The sequence below is a fragment of the Scomber scombrus genome, chromosome 20, assembly GCF_963691925.1.
Source record: "Scomber scombrus chromosome 20, fScoSco1.1, whole genome shotgun sequence".
In the NCBI taxonomy this organism is placed as follows: domain Eukaryota; kingdom Metazoa; phylum Chordata; class Actinopteri; order Scombriformes; family Scombridae; genus Scomber; species Scomber scombrus.
Genome location: NC_084989.1, coordinates 3,063,103 through 3,088,093, shown reverse-complemented (window position 1 = coordinate 3,088,093; position 24,991 = coordinate 3,063,103). Strand labels below are relative to the sequence as shown.

The window sequence follows — 24,991 nt, the reverse complement described above, 5'->3', positions numbered from 1 at the left end:
TAAAGCACCACACTCACATGTTTACACATTTATGATGCTATAAAAATACCATTCATAAAGGTTCTCACAGCTCTATGCTCAGAATTTTATTAGAATAAAGAAAATATGTACAGAATAACAGTCATTCTCACCAATACAATTTTAACACACCAAACATATTGTTCTGTTACATGGATAGGTGTTGAAGAGCTGCTTGTGTACTTAAGGTGAAGGTTGGTAAGACAGTAGAGGTGACAGCATAGAGACACATTTAAGCTAATGTAAATAATGGAAAGGGTTAAACAATGTTCATGAGGCCAACTGGCTTTGGCCAACAAGAAACAGTTTAAAGCTTTTATTAGAATTCTACATGGGAATATATTAATGGTGTGGTTTGTACAGTGTAGTTATTTATGATTCGTTATGTTTTCACAAATTCTTTCTGAAACCAGAGCCAATATGTCGAGAACCAGTCAGAGTAGAATTTTTGTTGGTCTGAATCACTTTGTAGTTCTGAAAATGAGTTCCATGCATAAACATTATTAGCGTTCAGACTTTGTTCCAGCTCCAAATAATTAAACAGGGCTCATTAGGCCTCCGAAAGTCAAACAGGGATGTGTACATAACATGCACAGAGGGAGAGGATACACACTTTTCATATTTTGTATACACACAATGATTAGTTGATTGAAAATCCAAATACTCATAAAACAAGTTGAAATCACCCGGTTCATAACATGATGGATTGAGCATGAATGCAATCAAATGCACACATTGTTCCTTTAACGCCACATAAAATACTTCATCTATTATGCTGAAATTCTATATGTGATGTCAAAGGAAATATTTTCTATTAACTTGCATCTTATGTAAATATAAGTTTCAAGTTTATTTTATTTATGTAGCACTTTAAAAAGCAAACAGACTTAATGAAGGGATCAAAATGAAAACAACAAAATGTAAGCACAAATTGAAATCCCCAAAAAGTCTGATACCAAATAAAACAGATTAAACACAATTAACACTCACATACTGTTCAGGGTCAAATTTGACCCATTTTTACATTTAAAAGCAGTAAATTCACTCTAAATATAAAAAAACATATTAATGCAGTTAATTAATTATAATTAATTAAAGAGTTTTTGACCCACATTTGTTCAAAAATTCAAAAAAATACTGTTGCATTCATCACATTTAATATAGTTCATGTTTTTTCTCCATAAACATGAATTGTAAAAACTGAATAATAAACTCTCTCAGCTTTCTGAAAGCTTCATTAAGGATTCATCTCACTTATAATCTGTGACTGATGACGTATTCATGAATGATTTGTTGTGCAGAAATTTGGTAGAGACTAATTATGAGGGGATACTGTGAAGAGTCTGAATATGAGCAGTATGTGTTGGTTAAAAGAGAAAAGAGAATAATAATAAAAGTTAGTCTTTAGATGCATTTTAAAAGTATGAACAGACAGCTGAGGGGGCCGCTACAGAAAAGGCCCCAAGCCTTTTTTTTTTTCATGAGCAGGGCACTGCCAACATGCTGAGGTGGGAGGATCTGAGGGGTCTGTTGGGGTTGTAAAGGGTGAGAAGTTCTGAAATATATATAGGAGGTGAGACCATGGAGGGATTTGTAAATAATTAGGAGAATTTTGAATGTTATCCTGTAATGAACAGGGAACCATTGTAAGGATGCAAAGTCGTGGGTGATGTGGTCTCATTTTTTGGATCTTGTTAGTAACTAGTCTGTTCTTGCAAGAAGTTGTAGACAAGAAATGGTAAATTGTAAATTGAGAAATGCCATGGTAGAATGAGTTAAAGTAGTCCAGTCTGGATGATATTAGTGCATGAATGACTTTTTCTAGGTCTGAGGGTGAGAGGAAATGCCTGATTTGGGAGATGGTTCTGAGAAAAAAGCTGGACATGACAACGAAATGTATTGTTTATTGAAGTTTAGATCACTGTTGAATATAACACCCAGTTTTTTGGCATGTGGTCTGATGTAGGTAGAAATACAGTATACTGTTGGATGAATGATGGGTAGTCTTAATCAAGAAAAGGTGTGCATACATTCCAGGTGTCTTGTTTTCTTTAGCTTAATCTTACTCCTTACTTTGGTTTTATTCCTGATAGTTTGTAAGCTCTTGTGTTCCTCATGTGTTGCCGATGTCCTCCTCAGACTGATTACTCCTGCACACCTGTTCACTATTTAGTCTCATTAGCCTTTCCCTGTGTGTTGCCTTCTACACCTTTGTTGTCTTCATTGTAAACCAATCCTTATGTTTCCCTCCTTTTCCACTGCCCATCCCACTCAGCTGTGTCTTGTTCTATGATACGTTCCTTGTTTATTCATACTTGTCTGATCTTTGAGATCTTGGTAAATATATATATCCTGAAGTGTGCAGCTGTTTTCTGTTTTTTGGCTCCTCGTGTTTCAAGGGCAGAATCACTGTGGATATTCTCGGATTATAGCTGCTAATAGCTCATACGGTAATTTGAGCCGATATCCATTTAAGCATTTACAACATTTTTGATAGCAGAAAAGTAAAACCACGTCTCAAAGAGCTTTAAGTTGAATTAACTGTCTCCCTCTGAATTTTGTTTTTTTGGAAAGAGTGGGGAAAAAAAGGCGCTGGAGGGATTTGGACAGTTAAAGTCCCAGACACTAAAGTAACTCTTAAGAAGCTTGGACTACGATCAGACCCCTGCTGAGAGAGATGGGGTGGTGGAATGGGGGGGGGGGTGATGAGTTTGAGTGGGAGATTACTTATTTCATCAAAACTAAAACTACACACATCTCTAATTGACTTGGAGAAAGAAGAATAAACCCTAATATAAGCTCTGGAAAGATATCTTAATCCATCATAACACTGTAGCTTCAGTAAAGGAGACCACATGTTGGCAGCTGAGTATTAGTAGATGGAGCAAAACCCAAACAGATTTAAAAAGAGATGAACATGCTTATTCTTCATGAAACACTATCAACAAAAACAGAACATTAGAAATTGCACAAAGATGGAATTTACTGCAGGGTTTTGTGTTTAGTGGCATTACTGTGTGCAAAGCTGCATAATGTTCAATCTGATAATCCCATGAGTAGATTGCCTTGAGACTGACTGAGCACATTCATTCACCCCCCATGGTGAATACTTTCTATTTTGGATTCTTCATGAGTAAATTTAATAGGCAGATTTACCATGAAATGACATGCATATTTATACTAGCCCTAAGCTAACCCTGCTCTAACAAAATACGTCCCTTGGTGTTAGCTTTTTAAATTACTTTTTTAGGATATTAAAAGTCCACAGACACATTGTAGGAAAGACGTAGAGGTGGTTTAGACTTTGACCCAACAACAACACTAAGATGGGCTACAAGACACAACACCCCCCGTCCTAACCTTAAATCTGAGTTTAAGGTATGATCATGATTCATTACATCAATACTAGTTAGGAGCCAAGCACTCTTGGGGGAGCTAATGATGTGTTCCATTTGTACTCGGAAGTCGGAATTTCCGGAGTTCCCAGTTGGAAATTTCAACTGAAATGAACCCCTGGATTCAGATTTCCGACTTGGAAGGTTGGATAAACCTCACCAATCATTGATGGTTCATCAACAGTGTGAAAGTTGTAGTAATATCCTGTTTATTAGCAGTTTTGTTTTATTAGTGTCTCATCAAATCATGTTGCTACAGTGATTGTATGTGCAAAATACAGCAAAATGTGTTTCTATCAACTCATCTATAATCTGAATGTGATGTACACAGAAGCTGTAGATGTAGTTATAGGTACAGCTCTGGTGTTGTTTGAGCCAATGTTTTACAGGTTTTTTTTAAACAGATAAAGGGTTGTACAGGTCCTACTACCTAAGGGGAAGGTGCTCTAGTAGTGTGATGCTCGGACAGAAAAGGCTGAGCATCCAAACGTGCTCCTTAAAAGTAACAACACAGTCCCTTCTAAACGTGGACCATGTGGCTCTGGCATTGTCCTGGGCAAGACCATGTAGGATTTTAAAAGTCTGAGTCTGAGATATAGATTATACTACGAATAATGTGCAGTGGTGATATCTGTGGGGCTTCTTGTCCATAATTTTAAGTGCTACTTCCGACTAAATACCCGCAAAACTAACGATACGCTCATCGACCTCCTGTGTACTTTGCGTTCCATGCTAATTAGTCAATCTTAGCATGCTAGCGCTCTACATTAAGATCATAGCGGTGAACATTTCATGCTGACATTAGCATTTAAATCAAAGCACCCTCACAGAGCTGTTAGCTTTTCTATAGACTCTTAGTCCTGTCCAATATTTAACCAACCTATACATTAAGCTAAGATTATATTGTCAAACGTTGACTGAACATTTTCCTGTCACAGTCAGTACAAACTCTTCTGTGTCTTGGTTGTAAATCTAAATGTATTCTTGTCGAGCTACATTTTGATCACTACAAAATAGGGTTGCCCCAAACTATTTAGTATTTAATGTCCTCCTAGTCTGCTGTTGAAAGCTATTTGGGCCCAATATACTGGCAAACAGATGTGATCTAACTGTAGCACACGCAAATATCAAACATCATCCCAATCCAATGACACTGACTGACCTTATCTGTGTTTCTCTGTTTCTCCAGAGGTTTAACTTTGTGTCTCTGCCCACTGATGTGCTGGAGATCGAGGTGAAGGATAAGTTTGCCAAGAGTCGGCCGATCATCAAGCGCTTCCTGGGGAAGCTCTCGGTCCCCGTCCAGAGGCTGTTGGAAAAACACGCCATTGGGTAAAACACACACACTATACACACTCATGCGATATTTGGGTTGTTTGAAGTTGAGTGCAGTGGGACCGTGTTCGTCATCAGTCCAAATATTACTCTAGTGCTGGATGATTCAGGTCTGTAGAGGTGTGGAAGCATTTCCCACATACACAATCCCACACTGGCAGTCGATAAGATAAACGATGTGGGTGGTTGTTTGAATCTCAAGCGTATGATTTCATTAGCTAGCTGTACATATCCTGTTCATGCTGGTCAAAATAAACATTGCAATAACTTCTATTTGACTCTGTCTGTCACTGTCTTGTTCTTCCCCGCAGGGATCGGGTTGTGAGTTACACTCTGGGTCGTAGGTTGCCTACAGATCACGTCTGCGGGCAGCTGCAGTTCCGCTTTGAGCTGGCCTCCTCTATTCACCCAGGTATTTAACACATCTCTCCTTCTAGCAGCCTGGACACATATTCTCTCAATCCTGTATTTGGCCTTAAAGAAATCTGCTGATATTTACAGGCTGTAAAATCTTACTTTAAAGTAATCTCTCTCAGCAGGGAAAAACTGCTTTGAAGCTCTGGGGATGGAAATATGTCCAAAATATATATTTCATTTGGTATTAGTACAGTGCCTATATGGCGCCTTTAAATATCAAAGTGAAAACAAATGTAAAGTATCCAACCCATGAATAGGACCTAAATCATCACTGGTGAACCCAGTAAGTTTAAGAAGACACTTTATTATTTAACCCTCTTGTTGTTTTCCTGTCTGGTTTGACTGTTCAAAGCATACGGTATAAATTATCACCCAATTCTGTGTTAGACCTTATTAGCTAACTTCATTTTCACTTATTACCACATGTTATACACAGATTTTTGGAAATGGTGGTCAATAGGCCTCATTTAAATGAAATTATACCTCATTTGTGAGTTAATGCCTGTTGTCCTCCTGGGTCAAAATTGACCTCAGGACAACAGGAGGGTTTGATAGAAAAATCACCTGTGTGAGGACAGAAGGTTCAATAGAATATAGTATAAAAAACACCTGTGTAATGGAAAGTTAAACCCTTATGTTATTATCTTAAGGTTACGTTACACTGCCTTACAACCAAAAGTACATTGTAAGACTATGTGGTCTCTGCTTCCCGTGAGAAAATGTTCCATACAGTTATCATCACTGAGCTGAGCTTTGGGACTCAGTCACTGTAACTTACACTTGTCATTATACACAGGCAGAGAGGGAAAGTTCAGATAAGGATTCAGCCTTCACCTGTTAATTCTCAGCAGGAACTGAAAGGAACCTCCCTAGAGATACGGTGAATTAATTAAAAATATGTGTTCGGGTGATGAATATGGGATGATTGTCTTTGGGGGATCCCCATTTGCAAATATGAACTGGTTACTGTAATAAAACTCAGAAACACAACTCCCCCTCTGTGAAATCGTCTGTAAATGTCCATGACAACCTGCATCTGGTTAAATATAACTGTATCTGGAATGTCCAACTTTTGATGAGAAATACAAGAGCAAAACCTCCACCGTGAAGATGAAGGAACGCTCAAAGCAGCTCCTTGACAATGTGATTGTCTCGTATCCATTCCCTGACTCGTGTTTTTCATTTTCGAAAGACGCTGAAAATCCCCCCCCCGGAGTGCAGGATTATTGATGCAACAATAATTGCTTCATCACTTTGTAGTTTTATGGGAGAGTGACTAGACACCATGTTACATTGCACATAATCATAAACATAGCGTACACAACATGAAGCACGGCGGTGGCAGCTTCATGCTGTGGGGGGGGGAAGCTTCTCTGCAGCTCTGGAGGGTTTGTGAGGGGAAAAAATGAACCTGATACAGTCTGAGAGAAACAACTTGGGACATTTGTTTTCCAGTAAGACAGTGATTAGGCCAAGCTTAACGCCATGGCTTCAAAACAATAATACTAATGTCCTGAAGTGGCTCAGTCAGAGTCTAGAATTTGCTCACGATCTCCATGTAACCTGACAGGTGGAGCAGTTTTATGAAGAAGAATGAGGAAAATTGTCTAGATGTGCAAAGCTGATTATAGTCTTATTTACACACTTAATGCTATAACTGCTGGCAGAGGTGCATCTACTGAATACTGACATGGAGAGGTGTTTTCTATTTTATAAACATAAATATTTATATATAGATCTGATTTCACTTTGATACTGAAGGCTATTTTTCTGTTGATCTGTGTCATATTAAATCTACTCTCTAAAGAGGATAAGAGTTGGGCTGGATTCAGGTAGTTGGTTCCTTTTTTCAATTTCAATTAATTGTGAAGCTAATCAAAAAGCTTTTATCAAATGTTGTATCTGTCCTCATTGTTTTTTTTCTATTAACACAGAGCAAAGTCCATCATTATATCTGCTTAAAATACCAAATATTACCTTCTGGAGATAACTGTTGCTTATTAGTGTTAATTCTGTAAGTAACTTAACTAACGAAGCTGTTATGTGTTTCTGTATTTGGCTGCTTAAACTGTAAACAGCTAATCGCTTCACATCAATTAAATAACATTAATATTTGAAGCTTATTAACTTGATAGTGAATGAAATAGAATAGAATAGAATAGAATAGAATAGTCTTTATTGTCATTTACATGTACAATGACATTGAAAGCTATCCTTATTGGTGCCATAAGTTAAAAGAAAGTGCTTATAAAAGATAGTATAACTATAAAAAAAAATAAAAACTAAAAGTAAGGTGAAACACATAATATACACACACAAGACATTCCACATGCTGCCATCATTATTGCAGTTTCCCTTAATATTGCACAAAAAAAGTCAACAAATTCTACAAAATCAGGTTTTTGGGGCATATAGAACAGTTATGGCTTTTGCATAAGAAATGTTTTTTTTAACCTTTTTGTCCGTGTCTTTATTGTCCTGTAATGTCTGCATGTTGGACAGCAGTTCAAACTGATCGTGTGGGTCAAAGGACTTGAAGTGTTTTGAGGAAGTAGATGATTTGAATGTATCAGACACATATTTAATGAACTCTGTATCTTCTGCTGCTCATTCAGGTTGATGCCGTTTCAAACAAAAGGCTTTTATTTGAGCATGAAAGTCTGTTATCAAGCATGAAGTCAATAGTTTGACTGATAAATCTTCACTCAAGGTCCACGTCCACTTACAAGGTTTTCCCCAGTTTTCACTCACTTTCCACACACTTGTTTGTATTCATTGATTTATTGATTTTATTTCCCCAGCAGGTACAGAGGAACTGCCGTAGTGAAACAGGCGAGCTACAGGCGGACTTGAACAATCGATACAGATACTGTTAATACTTTCACAACATATAAACAGGAGGAGATTTGTGGGATTTAAACAGCTTACACTTCACTAAACACCCCAGAGGAGGAAGAAAATAGAATTGGAGCATGCAGAAAGTGCAGGGGGTGACACATGTCTCTCAGAGAATGTGTGGATTAATGCATTTAATAAAACAGAAGCACGTGTTCTGTGAGACATATCATCAAAAACACTTTCTGTGTGGATTGGCCTTCAGGAAAATAGATGAATGTAACAAATTGTCTCAAACTGCATGTTCAGCTACTGATGAATTAATATGTTTATACAAATGATTCTACCATGAGGCCATTTGATCTTAAAATGTATGCTTTTCTTTTTTCATCAAACTTTATTTTTATTAGAGCCTGACCAATACTGGATTTTTGGGGCCAATGGTGATACCAATATTAGGAAGTAAAAAAACTCAGATATTGATATATTGGCCGATAATCTTATATATACATAATATAAAGATTATACCATTTTTTGTAATGATCCCTCAAAGGTAATGAAGGTATGATATTTTACAGTTTTACAATAAACTTTATTGTATAAAATGACATTAGTGCTCTGAAACAATAAACTTCTCTGGGAATTTAATACATTTAAAAAAACACATGGAACAAAAAAAACAAACAAACATATTAAACTTGAATTAAGAAAAAGGATCAAATATACATAACATACTGCCTGTATAACTTGGCACATATTAGACAACCTATCACAGATACCAACATATCTGTGATAGGTTATCAGCTGATGATATCACCTGACCGGTATATGGGTCGGTCTCTAATTTGTATAACACTTTTCATACATGGTAATGTAACACAAAGAGCTTTACATAAGAAAAACAAACAACAGGAAAGACTCATAAAATAAAAACAGGAAGTGAGGAAAAGTTATCATAACTCTCATGAGTCTGCAATGAGAAAACACCAGAAGTAGGATTAAAATGTAAAAAAATAATAATATTCAAATAAAATAAAAGGTAATAAAAGATTAATGAAATAAAATAAAGTCACTATAAAATAAAGTGGGTAAAAGCAGAAATGTGAGGAGGGGTAAAAAAAAAAGGAAAATATATTAAAATAAAATAAAATAGTAAAACAACTAAGAGGAAATGTGATGAAGTAAAAACAGAAATAAAAGGTGGAAAACTATCAGTTAATAAAATAGAATAAAATAAACTTTCAGTAGAGTTGTCCTTCATTACGAATATTGTTGTTTCCTCAGATGATGAGGAGATGTCACTGGTCATAGAAGCAGCCTGTCCTGAAGCAGAGAACGCAGCAGACGTGGACCATGCTGCCGACGCTCCTGATGATGACACTGTGAGTGTTGGACCTGACATGCCTGACCTCCCTCTTGATGCTCCTCCCGACCCCGACACCTCCGCGCCGCCAGCTCCAGCGGCCGAAACCTCCACCCACGACGAGGAGGAGGTCCGACCCGCTGAGGCGGAGGAGGCTGAGGCGGCAACAGAGGTGGAGCAAGCTACCCTGGAGGAGGACAGCACAGTGAGGGAGGAGCCCCTGTCTGCTGAGCCCCAGGTGGAGCAGCAGCAGGAGGAGGAGGATGAGGGTGCAGCTGAACAGCAGGAGGAGAGCACTGGAGCTGGGGTAGAAGAGGGAGGAGGGGAGGAGAGGCAGCAGGTGGAGGAAGAGCAGGTGGAGCAGAGAGAAGAGGGTGCATCGTGTGTAGAGGGGGAGGCAGGAGGAGAAGAAAAGGAGGATGGGGAGGAAAGTGAGCCAAAGCCAGACTCTGACAATCCCACAGCAGAGACTACGAATGATGAGGCTCCTGCTGCTGAGGCTCCGGCAGAGGGAGGCACCACCTCCCAGGAGGCCCCTGTAGAACCAGCAGGAGGGGCCCCGCAGGAAGTGACAGACGGAGGAAACTCCGCCCCGTGTACCTGCCAATCCCTGTTCACGAACTACAGCTCCCACGGCCCCTCGCGGCGTAAGAACCGCCCCTGCTCCCTGCCCGTGTCAGAGCTTGAGACGGTGATCGCGTCGGCCTGCGGCGAGCCGGAAACGCCGAGATCCCATTACATCCGGATTCACCACCTCCTCCACAGCCTCCCCTCGGCCCAGCAGCGAGCTCCCAGCCAGGAGGAGGAGCCTGGGGAGGGAGAGAATACGAGTACAACTCAAGATAACACCTCCACATCACCAACGCTTAAAACCTCCAAGGACGGAGAGGAGGAGGGGCAGGAGGAGGAGGACGAGGAGGATACAACCCAGTCTCCCACTCAGGTAGGAAGTAAATAAATACACATGAAATATCCAAAACTACATTAATGCCTGTAACTGACACCATCATTTGAATCACATTTTCACAATAGAATGTATCAACATCAACTACCAATGATTTAAAAATACTTAATTACAAGTAAAAGTCGTCCCACAGTAAAAGTAGTGCAGTATTATGAGTGATGTAGTATGCAGTATTACAGTAAAAGTAGTGCAGTATTATGAGTGATGTAGTATGCAGTATTACAGTAAAAGTACTGCAGTATTATGAGTGATGTAGTATGCAGTATTACAGTTAAAGTAGTGCAGTATTATGAGTGATGTAGTATGCAGTATTACAGTAAAAGTACTGCAGTATTATGAGCGATGTAGTATGCAGTATTACAGTAAAAGTACTGCAGTATTATGAGTGATGTAGTATGCAGTATTACAGTAAAAGTACTGCAGTATTATGAGTGATGTAGTATGCAGTATTACAGTAAAAGTACTGCAGTATTATGAGTGATGTAGTATGCAGTATTACAGTAAAAGTACTGCAGTATTATGAGCGATGTAGTATGCAGTATTACAGTAAAAGTACTGCAGTATTATGAGTGATGTAGTATGCAGTATTACAGTAAAAGTACTGCAGTATTATGAGTGATGTAGTATGCAGTATTACAGTAAAAGTAGTGCAGTATTATGAGTGATGTAGTATGCAGTATTACAGTAAAAGTACTGCAGTATTATGAGTGATGTAGTATGCAGTATTACAGTAAAGTAGTGGTTTGGTCCTCTGACTGATATATTATTATATATGACATCATTAGATTATTAATAGTGAAGCATCAGTGTTAGAGCAGCATGTTACTGTTGTAGCTGCTGGAGGTGGAGCTAGTTTACACTACTTTATATACAGTTAGCTAGTTTAGTCCAGTGGTTCCCAACCTAGGGGTGGGGCCCCTCCAAAGGGTCAGCAGATAAATGTGAGGGGTGGTGAGATGATTAATGGGAGAGGAAAGAAGAAAAAACTAAGTTGTGATACTTAGTTATGTTTTCAGTTTTTGAATCTTTGATATTTGCTGAAATATTGGATCATTTGAACATTTATTGAAATGAAAGCATGTGAGAAGTTTAGAGGGAAAAATCAGTATTTGGTGGAGCTGTTAACAACTCATAGACATCTGAAATGTGAGCCTGACTACACACTGCTTTTTGGTTTCATCTTTAACAATGTGTTGTATTTATAAAGCTTGTTATATTATCCATTGTGTCAAATCTTCATCTGAAAAGTAACTAAAGCTGTTAAATAAATGTAGTGGAGTAGAAAGTACAATATTTCCCTCTGAGATGTAGAAAGTAGCATCACATGGAAATACTACAGTAAAGTACAAGTACCTCACAATTATACTTTAGTACATTATTTGAGTAAATGTACTTAGTTCAAATCAACATGACAAATGAGAACCTGTGGATGTGACAGTAACAATATTTGATATACATTAGATTTATTTTAAAGTAAAGTAGCCTTTAGAAACCCCACATTTTAGGCCTATTATTGATTGGAATTTTGGTATCTCAGCCTATCACACTGTGTCGTTCCCAAATTTGGAATGTTCTTCTCCAGTAAAGTTTGATAAAAACCAAAAATGTCTCATATGAGAAACTTTACGTACTGCTCCTTTAAATCTTTGTGTTTTCTCTGCAGGTCCCAGAGTGTCCGGGTCCTTGCTGTCGTCGCTCTCTTCCTCGCAGCCTCTCCATCGAACGCCTCTCTGAGCTGAACCAGCTACTGGAAGGTGAGGGAGGAGGAGGAGGAGGTGGAGGACATCCAGCAGTCAGGAGGTTCTCCCCCTCCTGCCTGGAGGGCGAGGAGGGGGATTCCAGTAACGGAGGAGGAGGAGGAGGAACTAGAGTCGGAGGGAGCAGCCACAGGCCGCACGGCGAAAACGAGTGTGAGTTCTGCGACACCTCCTGCTACAGCACCTCCTGCTACAGCACCTCCTGTTACAGTACGTCCTGCTACAGCAACTCAGGCTACGAGGGGAGGGGTCGCTTCTGCAGCCACACCCGCCTCTCGTCCGTGGACAGCAACCGGCTCTCCGGCAGCACCGTGTTCTCCTCGCAGGATGAAGACGAAGACGAGGAGAGCGCCTTCGAGTCCTTACCTGACCCCGGCCAGAGCCCCGAAGGCCAGGAGGGGGGCGGGTCAGGAGGAGAGAGGAGGGCGGGGAGGTGGAAGGAGGCCAGGAGAGGAGAGCATGGGGAGCCAGCTGTGGCAGGGCCCAGTGACAGGAACAGCACTGGTGAGATGAAATACCGCTTTCCTATTGGTCCTTTCTTCATTTAAACTCACTGCAGTGGTTTTAAAGGAGATCCCAGTTTAATAGAATAGAAGTGAACAGAATAGATTTTTAGTTTCTCAGTCTTCACATCTGCTTCTCAGTGTTTCTGACAGTCACTTTGTTACATGAATGTGGCGTCAGTTTTTCATGTGCAGCTCATGAATAAGTGTCAAAGTCTGCTGTGAGGCTGTGAGGGACAGCTGCAGGGAGAGGAAGGAGAACGAAACTGTGACTGAATATGAACACAAAGTAAAGAGAGAAGGCACAGTTAAGAGAGTCAGATGGAATGAGTGATAATGTGTGTGTGTGTGTGTGTGTGTGTGTGTGTGTGTGTGTGTGTGTGTGTGTGTGTGTGTGTGTGTGTGTGTGTCATCATCAGTCCATAAGTCTCCCTTAATTTGAAGTATCCATTCATGATTCAACTCCTTACAGCATGACGATCCAGCAAAACACAAACAGCATGTATGCAAGTAGAATTACCGTAAACTCTGAAATAGGGGCGTATTTATTTAACTCAAGAGAAAATCCTTCATTTTAAGTTTCTTATATTCCATGGATAAAGGTAAATTCCACTCCTTCCATATATACAGTACGTATCCTCTTAAAAAAACATGCATTGTAAAGTTCCAGTGAAATTCAACACTGATAATACTTTACTTTAAATCCCCTATAATTATATAGACAGGTAATAACACACTATAATATAGTTATAAACACATTTATTAATGTGCCATATTTTTCATCCAATACAGCTTTTCCTATGAAAACATATTGTATATTATTGCATTTTTATACAGCAGCATCTACTCACAGGTGCTACTCCAGACTTTTGACTGGTACTGTACATTATAAACCATTTATTAAATGTGTATATACTGCTTATAAATGCTGAACAGGTGAAGTGTTACCTCAACACTACTTGTACACGTGTGTGAGGGCTATTATTATGTCTTTCCTAGTTAGCTTTTAATGTTAGAAAAGAAAAGAAGAAGTAGAACACTGGTTAGTATTGCATGGCTGGTTATATATTGGTAGAATTAGTGCTGTGGAAATGTACATTATACTTAAACATTAATGTAAATGCATATCCACCCTCACTTTAATTGAACTTTTTTTGGAAACTCTGCCATCTACTTTTATTAGTCACATCCTAACATCCTGTTAATTTACAGAGTCTGAGGGATGTCACATTTTCACATATGATAAATAATCTGATGATATTGATCAGAAACTTTAGTACTGTAGTGAGGATCCCCCATGTTCACATGAATGAGACTAATGCCTGAAAAAGCCATTCATATTAAACATATGCTGTAGATGAAGCCTGCGATGTTCTGTGTTCTGTGTGAAAGATGAAGTTAAAGACATGTATATTGAATCATTTTAAGTTGATTCAATTTAAACACCAAGTTAATAATGGAATAGCAGTAAGGTTTTATCAGTTTCAGCTTCTGTATATAACCTGCAGTGCAATGAGTGTGTTTGACTGGCCTTGTTTTACTGGATACATCATCATATTTTACACACTGTATTTGTACATTTTACATAATGACTGTTTTACACTGTGATAGAAAAGTAGGTCACATTCACACACCGTCAGTGTTGCAGAAACAAAATGAAATTCCCTCCTCTGAAATGCAATCGGCGCTCAGCCAGTTTCCCTGCCAGGTTTGTTCATTTTCAAAACACTTGTCTCTTTTTTTCCCTTCCTGTCCTCATCCACACACTGCCACATGCACCGCATCAATGTTTTATTTATTATTTCTTAAATTTTGAGAATAGAATTTCATGCTTACTCCCACTATGTCCACACATTGAAGAGCCAAGTTTGGCTTCTGGGTTTTATTTAAAATATCATATCTGGTTCAGTCTCTGCTGTTAATGCTCTGATATTATGGATGTGATTCAATGCTTATTTATGAGAAACACTTTAAATAGATTTAGCATGTCAAACTTGAGCCTGTTCTTTATTATCTTCAAGAGCTGATTGAGTTAAAAATGTCATCCTGCATTCGCACTGATTCAAATAACCGCTGTAGCTGCCGTCACGCAAATGTGTTGTTGCCCGTGAAACTGTTCGGAGGAGACGTTTCTTTTGCTCTTCTGCCTCCTCTGGCAGGATGTAAACATGGTAGAAGAGCAGCAAGCGAGCAGAATAAAAAAGGAGGAAGTGAGTGAGTAATGCTGTGCTAAGTGCAGAGTCAGTGTTATTTTAGGAGTAAACTGTTGGTGGAAGTGTGTGTTGGCCTTGTGGGTGTGAGCTTGGACAGGAGGGATTTAAAGCTTTATGCTGGAGTCAGTAAACATTTGCAGTCATTATCAAGTCAGAAATGAACATGATGAGGTTCAGGTTGGAGTATATCTCAGCTGATTTGAGGCACATGTGCATACTGGGTTTTTTTTTTTAAAAGGTTGATACTGTAGCAAGGACTGACAGCATTACTCACACTGATGTTGTTTCTATGCATTGTGACTTGACTCCATGCTGTGATGACACTGATGTTTCTGCTATTTGCAATGATGAATCTCACGTTAAAGACTTTTTTCAGCCGCCTTGATGATGATGGCGGTAATGTTCCTGAGAGAGAAAGCCTCCTCATTAATGTTACAGCATCGTATGGATTACATTCCACCAGGCTGAGTGCAGCTGATCTGACCACATTCTCATCTATAAGCATGTTGCGTGTTTATACTTCCAGTTCCACTTTGCATTGACACACATTCTCACACACATTCTCCTCCATCTGGGACACACGCTCTGACACAAATTGCACTTTAATAGCACATGGAAACTCCATCAGAGACTAACTCTATACAAACTGCCAGGGCCTATTAAGAGTAGAGCTTATAGAGCCAGTTGAGTATATTGTCATATGTAGACTGATTGATTCTGATATTAGTGATGACACAAATACAGTGGATTCATTTACATTTCCAACCCTGTCACAAGACATTATGCTGATTTTATTCATTTCTGATAAAACCCTGGCTTATGTTCAATTTAAATGTTTGTTAAAGCTGCTTTAATTAATATCTAATATATTAACGAAGGGTCAAATGTGGAATGAATCCATAGAGAACTTTCTCCTTGGACACATAATTATAGTGTGTAGTGTTACTAAATCATTACATTTTCATAATCCTACAGTACTTATAGGTATTCATTTGTAAGATCATTTTTCTGTACATACACTAACATTTGGAATGAAGTCTCATCACATTAGAGATTTTCCCTTCTTATAATTTAAATATTTAGATATTTCCTTCTTCTGAAACAAAATGATAATACTAATGGTTCAACTTCCCTTTTTTTTGGCTAAATGCTGTATAGTTTTATTGAGAATTCACTCTTAAAAAATAGGCATAGTTTTACATGTTATATATACACACACACACATATGAATAATATGTTGGTGTAATTTGTTAAGTTTTATTTTCTGCCTGTCTTGTTTTATATGTTCTTCTAGAAAAGAGTTTCCAAACTGTGTCAGGTTAACAGCTGGTCATGTTTTACATTGCTCTGCTGTTTTTCCTGCAAAGAAATAAATGAAATGCAATTGAATTATCACTCACTCTGCAGCTCTACAGAGCATTTTAGTGTCTTTCAGCTGCTCCGTTTGGTCTCGATGCTCTCGTTAACCTCATTTCCAGCAGCAGCAGCAGCAGCAGGCAGATGTTTTCTGCTCAATAGCTCTGATGAACCCACAGTTCACTACCTGCCCAGCAGCAAAGAGCACACACACACAGTTAGTGACCGGCTGGTGAACATAGTGGAGCATTTAGCAGCTAAAGAGCCAGATATGATCCAATGTTAAAAAGATTTAACATCGGACTTACATTAATCAGGTAGACACAGACACATACATAGCTCTAAATCAATGCTAATGTGGTGTGAACAGGCAACAGTTTGCTAACACATTAGCCATGTGAATATTTTAAGGTGATAATATATCAATTCTGTGTTTACAGCTTGTTTGCTGAGACCAGGTCACCTAAATGACTAATGAATACTGTTGTAATGTCAGTTCTAGATTGTAGCTACAGCTAAAAACATAAATGCAGATCATAAACTCCCCTGTAATAAAATTGGATGCACTACATCACACTACCATCCTCCACACCCCACTGTCCACCTCACTACATAAAGAACACACTACCACCCACTTGCCAGTGTCTGGGGATTCCACCAGTGGTATAGTGTCCCCAGCGTCATGGTAACTCACCCCCAACTGTCTCTCTGATGTCCTGTAGGCCCAGGCTCCTCCCCTCCTGTTGGCCATCTTCCAGTCCTTCGACCCAGCCATGACCTAAACCATTTTCCTGCAGCCACTGACCAAGCCTTACCTCCAAGTAAGAACCAGCACCTCCCAGTCTTACTCTGGAGTCACACCTTGGTTTGCTGTGAGTGTGGCAGTCCCTGTGTGTGTGTGTGTGTGTGTGTGTGTGTGTGTGTGTGTGTGTGTGTGTGTGTGTGTGTGTGTGTGTGTGTGTGTGTGTGTGTGTGTGTGTGTGTGTGTGTGTGTGTGTGTGTGTGTGTGTGTGTGTGTGTGTATGTGTGTATGCGTGTGCATGTTTCATTCATGTGCATGTTGCCGTGTATGTTTGCTTGTCAAACATATTCCACCACCTCTGTGTTTGCAGACATCATTTCATCCCCCCCCCCTCCCTTCATGCATAACCCCTTTATGTTTACACGTACAGCTTTACACTGCTCTGTGCTGCTTGCTTGGATTCGTGCTGCAACAAAGGGGGTTCTTAAACTTTTTTTCTGTCGTTCTTCTTATGCAAACACAGAACACAGACCTGAACCGCAGCGTAGTCACATTCACCCTGACAACACACAGAATGTAGAGTCTGTTTGTCCTGATATAGTGTCAAATCAGACTGGAGGACTGAAACCAGCTCATGCATCTTATACAAAAAATTGCTACGACAACTTCATGAATGACAAACAAGCTCTGTATATGTGAGTATTTGAGGCAGCCGTTAATTCAACGAGACAAAGTGTGTCACATTTTATGGAAGTTTTATAGTAAAAAATCAGCCACTGTCCCTCAGCCTCATAATTGTCAGTCAGATACCATACGATGTAGTAAAGCAACAAAATATGAGGAATTAGCAGTAATTATGTTATTTCTAAGAGCTGAAGACAAGACAACAAACACATCAACACCTACAAATGAAGGTTTTTGTGTTTCCTTTTAGCAATGTGTTGGCTAGAACTTGACCCATATATCGGTCGGCTGATATTATCGGCCGATATTGACCTATCACAAATATATTGGTGAATATGCTGTCCGATATGTGATATTTTTAAAACATTTTTTAAAAAGTTATATAGGCAGAATTTTGTTTATATTTGATCCTTTTTTCTTACTTCAAGTTTAATATTTGTATGTTTTGTTTTTTGTCTTTTTTTTTTGTTCTGGTCAAGTTTGTCTAGTTTGGTTAGTCTATGGTCAGTCTTTGTTTAGTTCTGTGGGTTTTTTATTCATAGCTAATTATAATTATTAAATTACTAGTTTACTGTTTCAGTGCACTGACATCATTTTATACAATAAAGTTGATTGTTAAACCATAATATATCAATATCCATTACATATCTTCATTACAAGTGTTCAATAACCACATTTGAGGGATCATTGCAAAAAAATGTATGTTTAGATATATTTCTCACATACATTATCCACCAATACATCGACATTTGATTTTTTTGCCCCCTAATATCAGTATTGGTATTGGTCCATAAAATCCAGTATCAGTCGGGCTTTGTGTTGATATGTGTTGGCATGTGCATGATGGATATCCTGTGTAAACTGTGCATACATCCTCATACATTAATAGCCATGTAAGGTGAACCCACATGTATATTTTCAACCCTGAACCCTAATGAGTTGTAATACATGTGTTTGCATGGAAAAAAAACATTAACTATTATTATTGCTTACTTCATGTAAGCACAGTTCTTTAACATGAGCACAGGTCTAATTAGTGGGAATAAATGGAAACACTGTTGCAGTGCCTTTAATGATACACTTCAAAAAGATGCAATGAAGTTCAAGCTCAACAGTGGGGGCAGTATATCAAGTATGAAGAAAGGTCAGCAGCAGTAAAATTGACGTAATAAACTGTTACATCATCTGTTTGTTTGCATTGGAGCTTTTTGAAACCCAGAGTTTCTGCTGATGATCTTTTCGTTTTGGAGCCAGGACCTTCCAAATATGGAGTGTCTTTGGAGTGTCACCGCTTTGGAAAGTCCATACTAACATGCTATTTAGTAATCTAAAAATATTTTTTAGTATGCCTAAAACCATGGTATGAAACCAATAGTAAGTGGTGCATACTATTCCAATTCCAATATTACAGTATGCAAGTGCTGGACAATACGCCAGGATAAGTATCTCACAATGCAATGCAGTAGTGACAACAACAGTAACATAACACACAAGGGCAGACAGCAACCAAGCAGCTCTGGCGTAACTTCAGTAAAGCTTCAATGTGTGAATTTCTTTTTTTAATTAGTTCAGACTTTCTGGTTGGAACGGGTTACCATGGTTACACACGGAAGCTCTCAGGAAGTGACATGAAAATTATACCTCAGTGCGTCTGAAACAATGCATACTACCGTTTATTCACACAAAAGTATGTTGAACTATATAGTACACATATTGAGTATGTGATTTCGGATGTGTGCAGTGATAATGAGGGTTCTATACTACGTTGTCAAGGGTGATGTTAAAAAATAACAAGACCTTGAAACAATCTGATGGCTTTTGTTTAAAAAAGACAAAACAAGTGAACACTACAACAATAGCAGCTGTGTCAAAAAGAAGAAATGTTGTTTATCTTATAGTTCACCATAACTGATGAATATGAATATTTCATGGATATGCTGTGAGAGGTGTTAATGTATGATTCTGCACAGCAGTGTCATGAGTTACCCATAATCCAGGTTCAGTGTCAGTTAAATCAAAGCCAATAATTAGAAAATGAAAGCAATTCAATCAATTTCATTTTTATTTGATACATCAATTCAACCTTTTTTCCTTTATTGCACAAATCAGAGATGCCACATTTGTTATTTTAAATTACTAATCATCATTTCTTCTTGACTTCCACTATGTTGAGGTTGATCACGATGCTGTTTAGTCAAGCACTGTGTGTCAAGCAGCATGTTCAATCTTCTCACACCATGGACTGGGTCCACTTATAACACTTACAGGTGCAGAATTACACTTATGTTCTGGTGACCCTCAGCTGATCTTTGTGTTTGAGGAGGAGAATAAAGTCCCCTCCAATCACTGCCTCATTTCTATAGCCACTAACTGAACAAGTGAGTGTCATTAGTAAACCACGCCATCACCTTAAACCTGACCCAAACCAACTTCAGTCTGATTAAATGGAGCAGGGCTAGAAATCCAATCCAAGGTAGCCTGTACACTGACTCCTAAAATATGCTTAGGACTGGCAGTAAGAGGCTGTGTGTGTGTGTGTGTGTGTGTGTGTGTGTGTGTGTGTGTGTGTGTGTGTGTGTGTGTGTGTGTGTGTGTGTGTGTGTGTGTGTGTGTGTGTGTGTGTGTGTGTGTGTGTGCGCGGGCAGAGAGCTGTTGTGACAACCAACATAGGGTTTTTCTTTCCTGAGGGGGCACTCTTCATCTTCCTCCTCCTCCTCCTCCTACAGCAGTTAGTCAGAGCTGAGGAAAGCTGTTACAGTCCTTGTCTCGCACATTAACACTGCGGCCATTTATGAGCCAAATGGAATCATAATGGAGGCACATCAGTCAGCCACAACAACAACCACTGGTTTCCAGTGAGGGTCTTTAAAACTGCCTGTTTCTGCCCTCTGTAGATATGACACAAATGTAATCTCCCCAAACCATCCAGGCCAGGCATAAGTTAACACAAATTACAAAGTTTACAGTCATCATTAAGGGAACAATGCTTTCAATAAATTATTGATTATAAACTACATGCCTTTAGTTGGAGAATGTTCTAATCTTAATCCTGTCATGTAGAATACAGTTATGTTATTTCTGCCTGTGCTAGTAGTTTCAATCTGTTTCTAGTAACAGTCAGTTAGTTTTTAGAATTGTTTAGTAATAAATGTTTGTGTCTTGAAACAACATTGCTGGATAACACTCAAAATATATGAAAAAAGATGATAGGAAATACTTGAATGTAGTTTATTTGCTTAAAAGAGAACACTGATTTATAACACTGTAAGACTCATGACAGAAAAAGGATATCACCACTATTCCTCAAAACCTGGAGCCTTCATTGCCCACAATAGCCTACAACTTAATTCAATTCATTGTAGCTACAGATTCAGGTGTGTTATGCCAGTAGCAGCTAATGTAGCCTGGAGCTGCTAGCCATCAGCCCTCAGTCTTTAGCTAAGATAAGGAGCTACAGAGGTCTGCTAACCTCACTCCTTTCAATTCACTGTAGCTACAGATTCCGGTGTGTTATTCTAGCAGCTAATGTAGCCTGGAGCTGCTAGCCATCAGCCCTCAGTCTTTAGCTAAGATAAGGAGCTACAGAGGTCTGCTAACCTCACTCCTTTCAATTCACTGTAGCTACAGATTCCGGTGTGTTATTCTAGCAGCTAATGTAGCTTGAAGCTGCTAGCCTCCAGCAGAGAGAAAGAGCTACAGAGGTCTGCTAACCTAACTTCTTTCAAGTCACCATGGCTACAGATTCAGGTGTATTATGCTATTAGCAGCTAATGTAGCTTGAAGCTGCTAGCCTCCAGCAGAGAGAAGGAGCTACAGAGGTCTGCTAACCTAACTTCTTTCAAGTCACCATGGCTACAGATTCAGGTGTATTATGCTATTAGCAGCTAATGTAGCTTGAAGCTGCTAGCCTCCAGCAGAGAGAAGGAGCTACAGAGGTCTGCTAACCTCACTTCTTTCAAGTCACCATGGCTACAGATTCAGGTGTATTATGCTATTAGCAGCTAATGTAGCTTGAAGCTGCTAGCCTCCAGCAGAGAGAACGAGCTACAGAGGTCTGCTAACCTCACTTCTTTCTAACACCTCACCCATAGATATTCAAACTATAGTCTTCAGCCCCAATTTACACTGATACTGACTCATGTCTCATCACTTGAGGTAAAAACACACTGTTGTGGAAAGTCACTGACGTTTCCTTTAACAAACAGGTTAAAATGACTTGACTACAATGGCCGCTATATTCACTTGCTGCTGCTATAATCAATATGTCTTTAATGACACTGGATTATAAATAACCATGTGTATGTGAAAGCGGTTGGAGGTAGTGAAAAACCCACAGAGAACTGCAGTTTACCTTCAGCTTATTGATTATTTTGTATCTTCAGCTCTTTTGGTTTTTGGGTTTTCTACAATCTTACAGCTCTAATCAACCTTGTTTCCTGCCGTTGACAGCAGAAGCTCTGATAAACCCACTGTACACTACCTGTTAATGCTAATGTTGCATTGTTGCTCTGTGTGTGCGTAGTTAAGTAAGCCATGGCAACTATATAAGGTGATAATATGTCAATGTTAAGCTTCTAGCTTGCTCCACTGCTCTCGTGAGGCCAACAAGCCTGTCCATGTAGGTTGAAGGTCTTAATTACAGACAAAAAAAAACTTTATAAGGAGATTTTTGCAGCCTAATGAATTTCAGTCCTCTCATTGTAGATAAATTCACTTGTTTTGACACATTTGGAATTGATTCTATATTGATCGTGTCACTTCGGACACTTTGTCATGCACACGTTGACTTGCAGTTGCTGTATTCCTGCACTCTATTTCAGATTTTAGTCTTTCAGAAGATGGAAAAATAAGCTTATATTCTCCAATCAGTTTGGCTTGGATCCGACGACCAATCAGCTTGTCAGAAAAGACCCACAAGTCCTGGTGATCTCCAAGGCGGACATCACACCATGCATGAAAGGATTAGCTACCAACTTAGTTTCAGACATATTATGCACAGTATTAGTCGTAGCAGTGTGAAAACACCCACCCTACTCCACTTCTATTTCTCTTTTAAGCAGAAACTTCCTGTGAGTGGATGATGGATAATATAAGCAAAAAGATTTCTGAGTGAAGGATTCTGAAATATGGATTAAGTGATTTATGAAATCTAGGATTTATTTTCTCGTTTAGTAACACACAGTTTGATCTATTAAGCTACAGATAACTGACCCACACAATGCTACCTGTATGAATGTCAATAGCTTGTTTAGTGAATTATAATAAAGCCAATGGTATCTTAATTTATACATGGTTAACAGTGATTTCTTGTCGGATTAAAAATATTACAATGCGTCTCATTATGTGTACATTTGAAATGGAGCTTCACATTTGGAAACTGATAAAATGTGTGTTTAACAATCTGAACTATAACATCATATATATTTTCCAAAGAGTGCACAGAAGAGTAGAAGACATTATAAATTTTGGTTAAATGAAGGTAAACAATTAGAGCAACACCAACCAGTTCAAACCAGTTTGAGCTTCTTTCCATTAGTTTTTTAGGGAGAATGTCCCATCCAGCTGACTGTAATGTGATTGACAGGCACATTCTTTACAAGGCAGTAATAATGTCACTAATGTCCCCTCCCCACCTTTTCTACTGTCACAGACTGGGAAGCTCGCATCGACAGCCATGGGAGAGTTTTCTACGTGGACCACGTCAACCGGACCACGACCTGGCAGAGGCCGAGCAACGGCGGCAAGTGTAACCACGGCATCCCTCGATCGGGATCCACCCAACAGATGGAGCAGCTCAACAGGAGGTGAGAGCGAGGGAATCCTGAGAGTGAGAGAACTCCAACTGTAATCAGGCACTCATGTGTGTGCCAGTACTATCAACCAGTACCAACACTGCTACAACATAGAGAGGATTTCATTTGAGATTTTATTTGGCTCTTTATTTATCATCTCCTGCACAGCCTGTCTCTGGCTTTTTTATGCTCATATCTAGTTCAGTCGAGAAGTGAAAAAGTATATTTTTTCACTTGCCTATGAATAAAAAAATACACACATCTAAACTAAACTGAAACTGTCCATGCTGTTATTTTAAGTAGATGTTCAAATCCCCATTTTTCTGAGAACCTTCAGGATTTATCCATGTGTAAAACCTTCAATGTTTATAACTTATAACTGATAGAATGAATAAATACATGTTAAGCCTATTAAAGTATATTTTATTTTTTACAATGCTAACCAGAGTGTTGCAAAGTTCCTTTTCTCAATATTAAGCATTAACAGATACAGTATACTGTATGTTAAAATATATCACATCTCAAATAACTCCTGAGCATCTGATTTTGGTTGTTTTTGTCAACTAAACAACGATGTGGAAGCGAAACAGGCAGTGAGGATTGAAGTGAGAAAAGCAGTGAATAGTCTCAGTCAGTACTGTATTGTAAGCTGATGCAGCTTCTATAGTGGAGTTAGGCTGACATCTGCTGACTGCTAAAGGAACTCAAAGCATCAGCCTCTGTTTATGTAACACACATGTCATGCAAAGACATACAATGCATATTCAAATATAAGCTCACACGGAACACATTATGCAAGACCTCAATATATGAAATAAATAGAAAAAGCACCTAATATTTTACAAGGCATCAGGTTTGATCCTTCATGCTCAGAGGACCGCTTGTTTGTGCAGGTACCAGAGCATCCAGAGGACCATGGCCACAGAGGAGGAGGGTGGCGGTCAGAGGTTAGAGAGGAGCAACAGTACAGAGACAGAGACTGATTCTCCTCCAACAGGTACACCTCTGATCCTTCTCCCAGTGTAAAGTATCTTCTCTGCCTTATTATAGAATTATTCCTGCAGGTGTTTTGTATCGTGTCCTTGCTCATGTTTGTTTTTACTTATTGAAGACATGAGTAGCAGTTCTATTTCTTCCGGCTGTAGTACTCTCACACACTGTAACGATATAATTATGATAGTATGTTTATTACGTTACAACCTCCTTGAGTAAATAGCTTCAAAGTAGTATGCAAAGTCATTTAAATCCTGTCTGTCTCCAGGCCCCTCCTCACCTGTCAATCACCAGAAGATCAGCCATCTCCTCCAATCACCTGCTGTCAAGTTCATCACACACCCAGAATTCTTCACTGTGTTGCACAGTAACTATGTGAGTAGAACACTCACACCTGACAACAGCCTTTGTGAGTAAACACACTGAGTCAAATCGTATGATTTCTATTTCCAAGTGTCATCTGACCTCTGCTGGAGCCAAAACTGTTATTGTCTGTTCTGAATGGCTACAGTCATCCCCACTGTTCCCTCAGTCTGTCTCCTCATATGGTGATAACAGCTCACTCTCTCAGAAAGTCAGGATAATTGTTGTGTTCTTACACTCTAAATTTGTCAACATATTGCT

The 24,991-nt window shown here is 39.1% G+C and overlaps 1 protein-coding gene across 1 annotated transcript in view; it reads left to right on the top strand.

Annotated features, from left to right (window-relative positions):
* LOC134002192 (E3 ubiquitin-protein ligase HECW1) overlaps positions 1-24,991 on the top strand; it is a 70,082-nt gene that overhangs the window by 28,628 nt on the left and 16,463 nt on the right. Inside the window, exons 7-14 of the mRNA XM_062441489.1 lie at positions 4,603-4,745; positions 5,060-5,160; positions 9,285-10,306; positions 11,991-12,588; positions 16,879-16,977; positions 23,233-23,386; positions 24,268-24,371; positions 24,636-24,742. Coding sequence (XP_062297473.1) covers positions 4,603-4,745; positions 5,060-5,160; positions 9,285-10,306; positions 11,991-12,588; positions 16,879-16,977; positions 23,233-23,386; positions 24,268-24,371; positions 24,636-24,742 — 2,328 coding nt within the window. The remainder of the gene's footprint in view (positions 1-4,602; positions 4,746-5,059; positions 5,161-9,284; positions 10,307-11,990; positions 12,589-16,878; positions 16,978-23,232; positions 23,387-24,267; positions 24,372-24,635; positions 24,743-24,991) is intronic.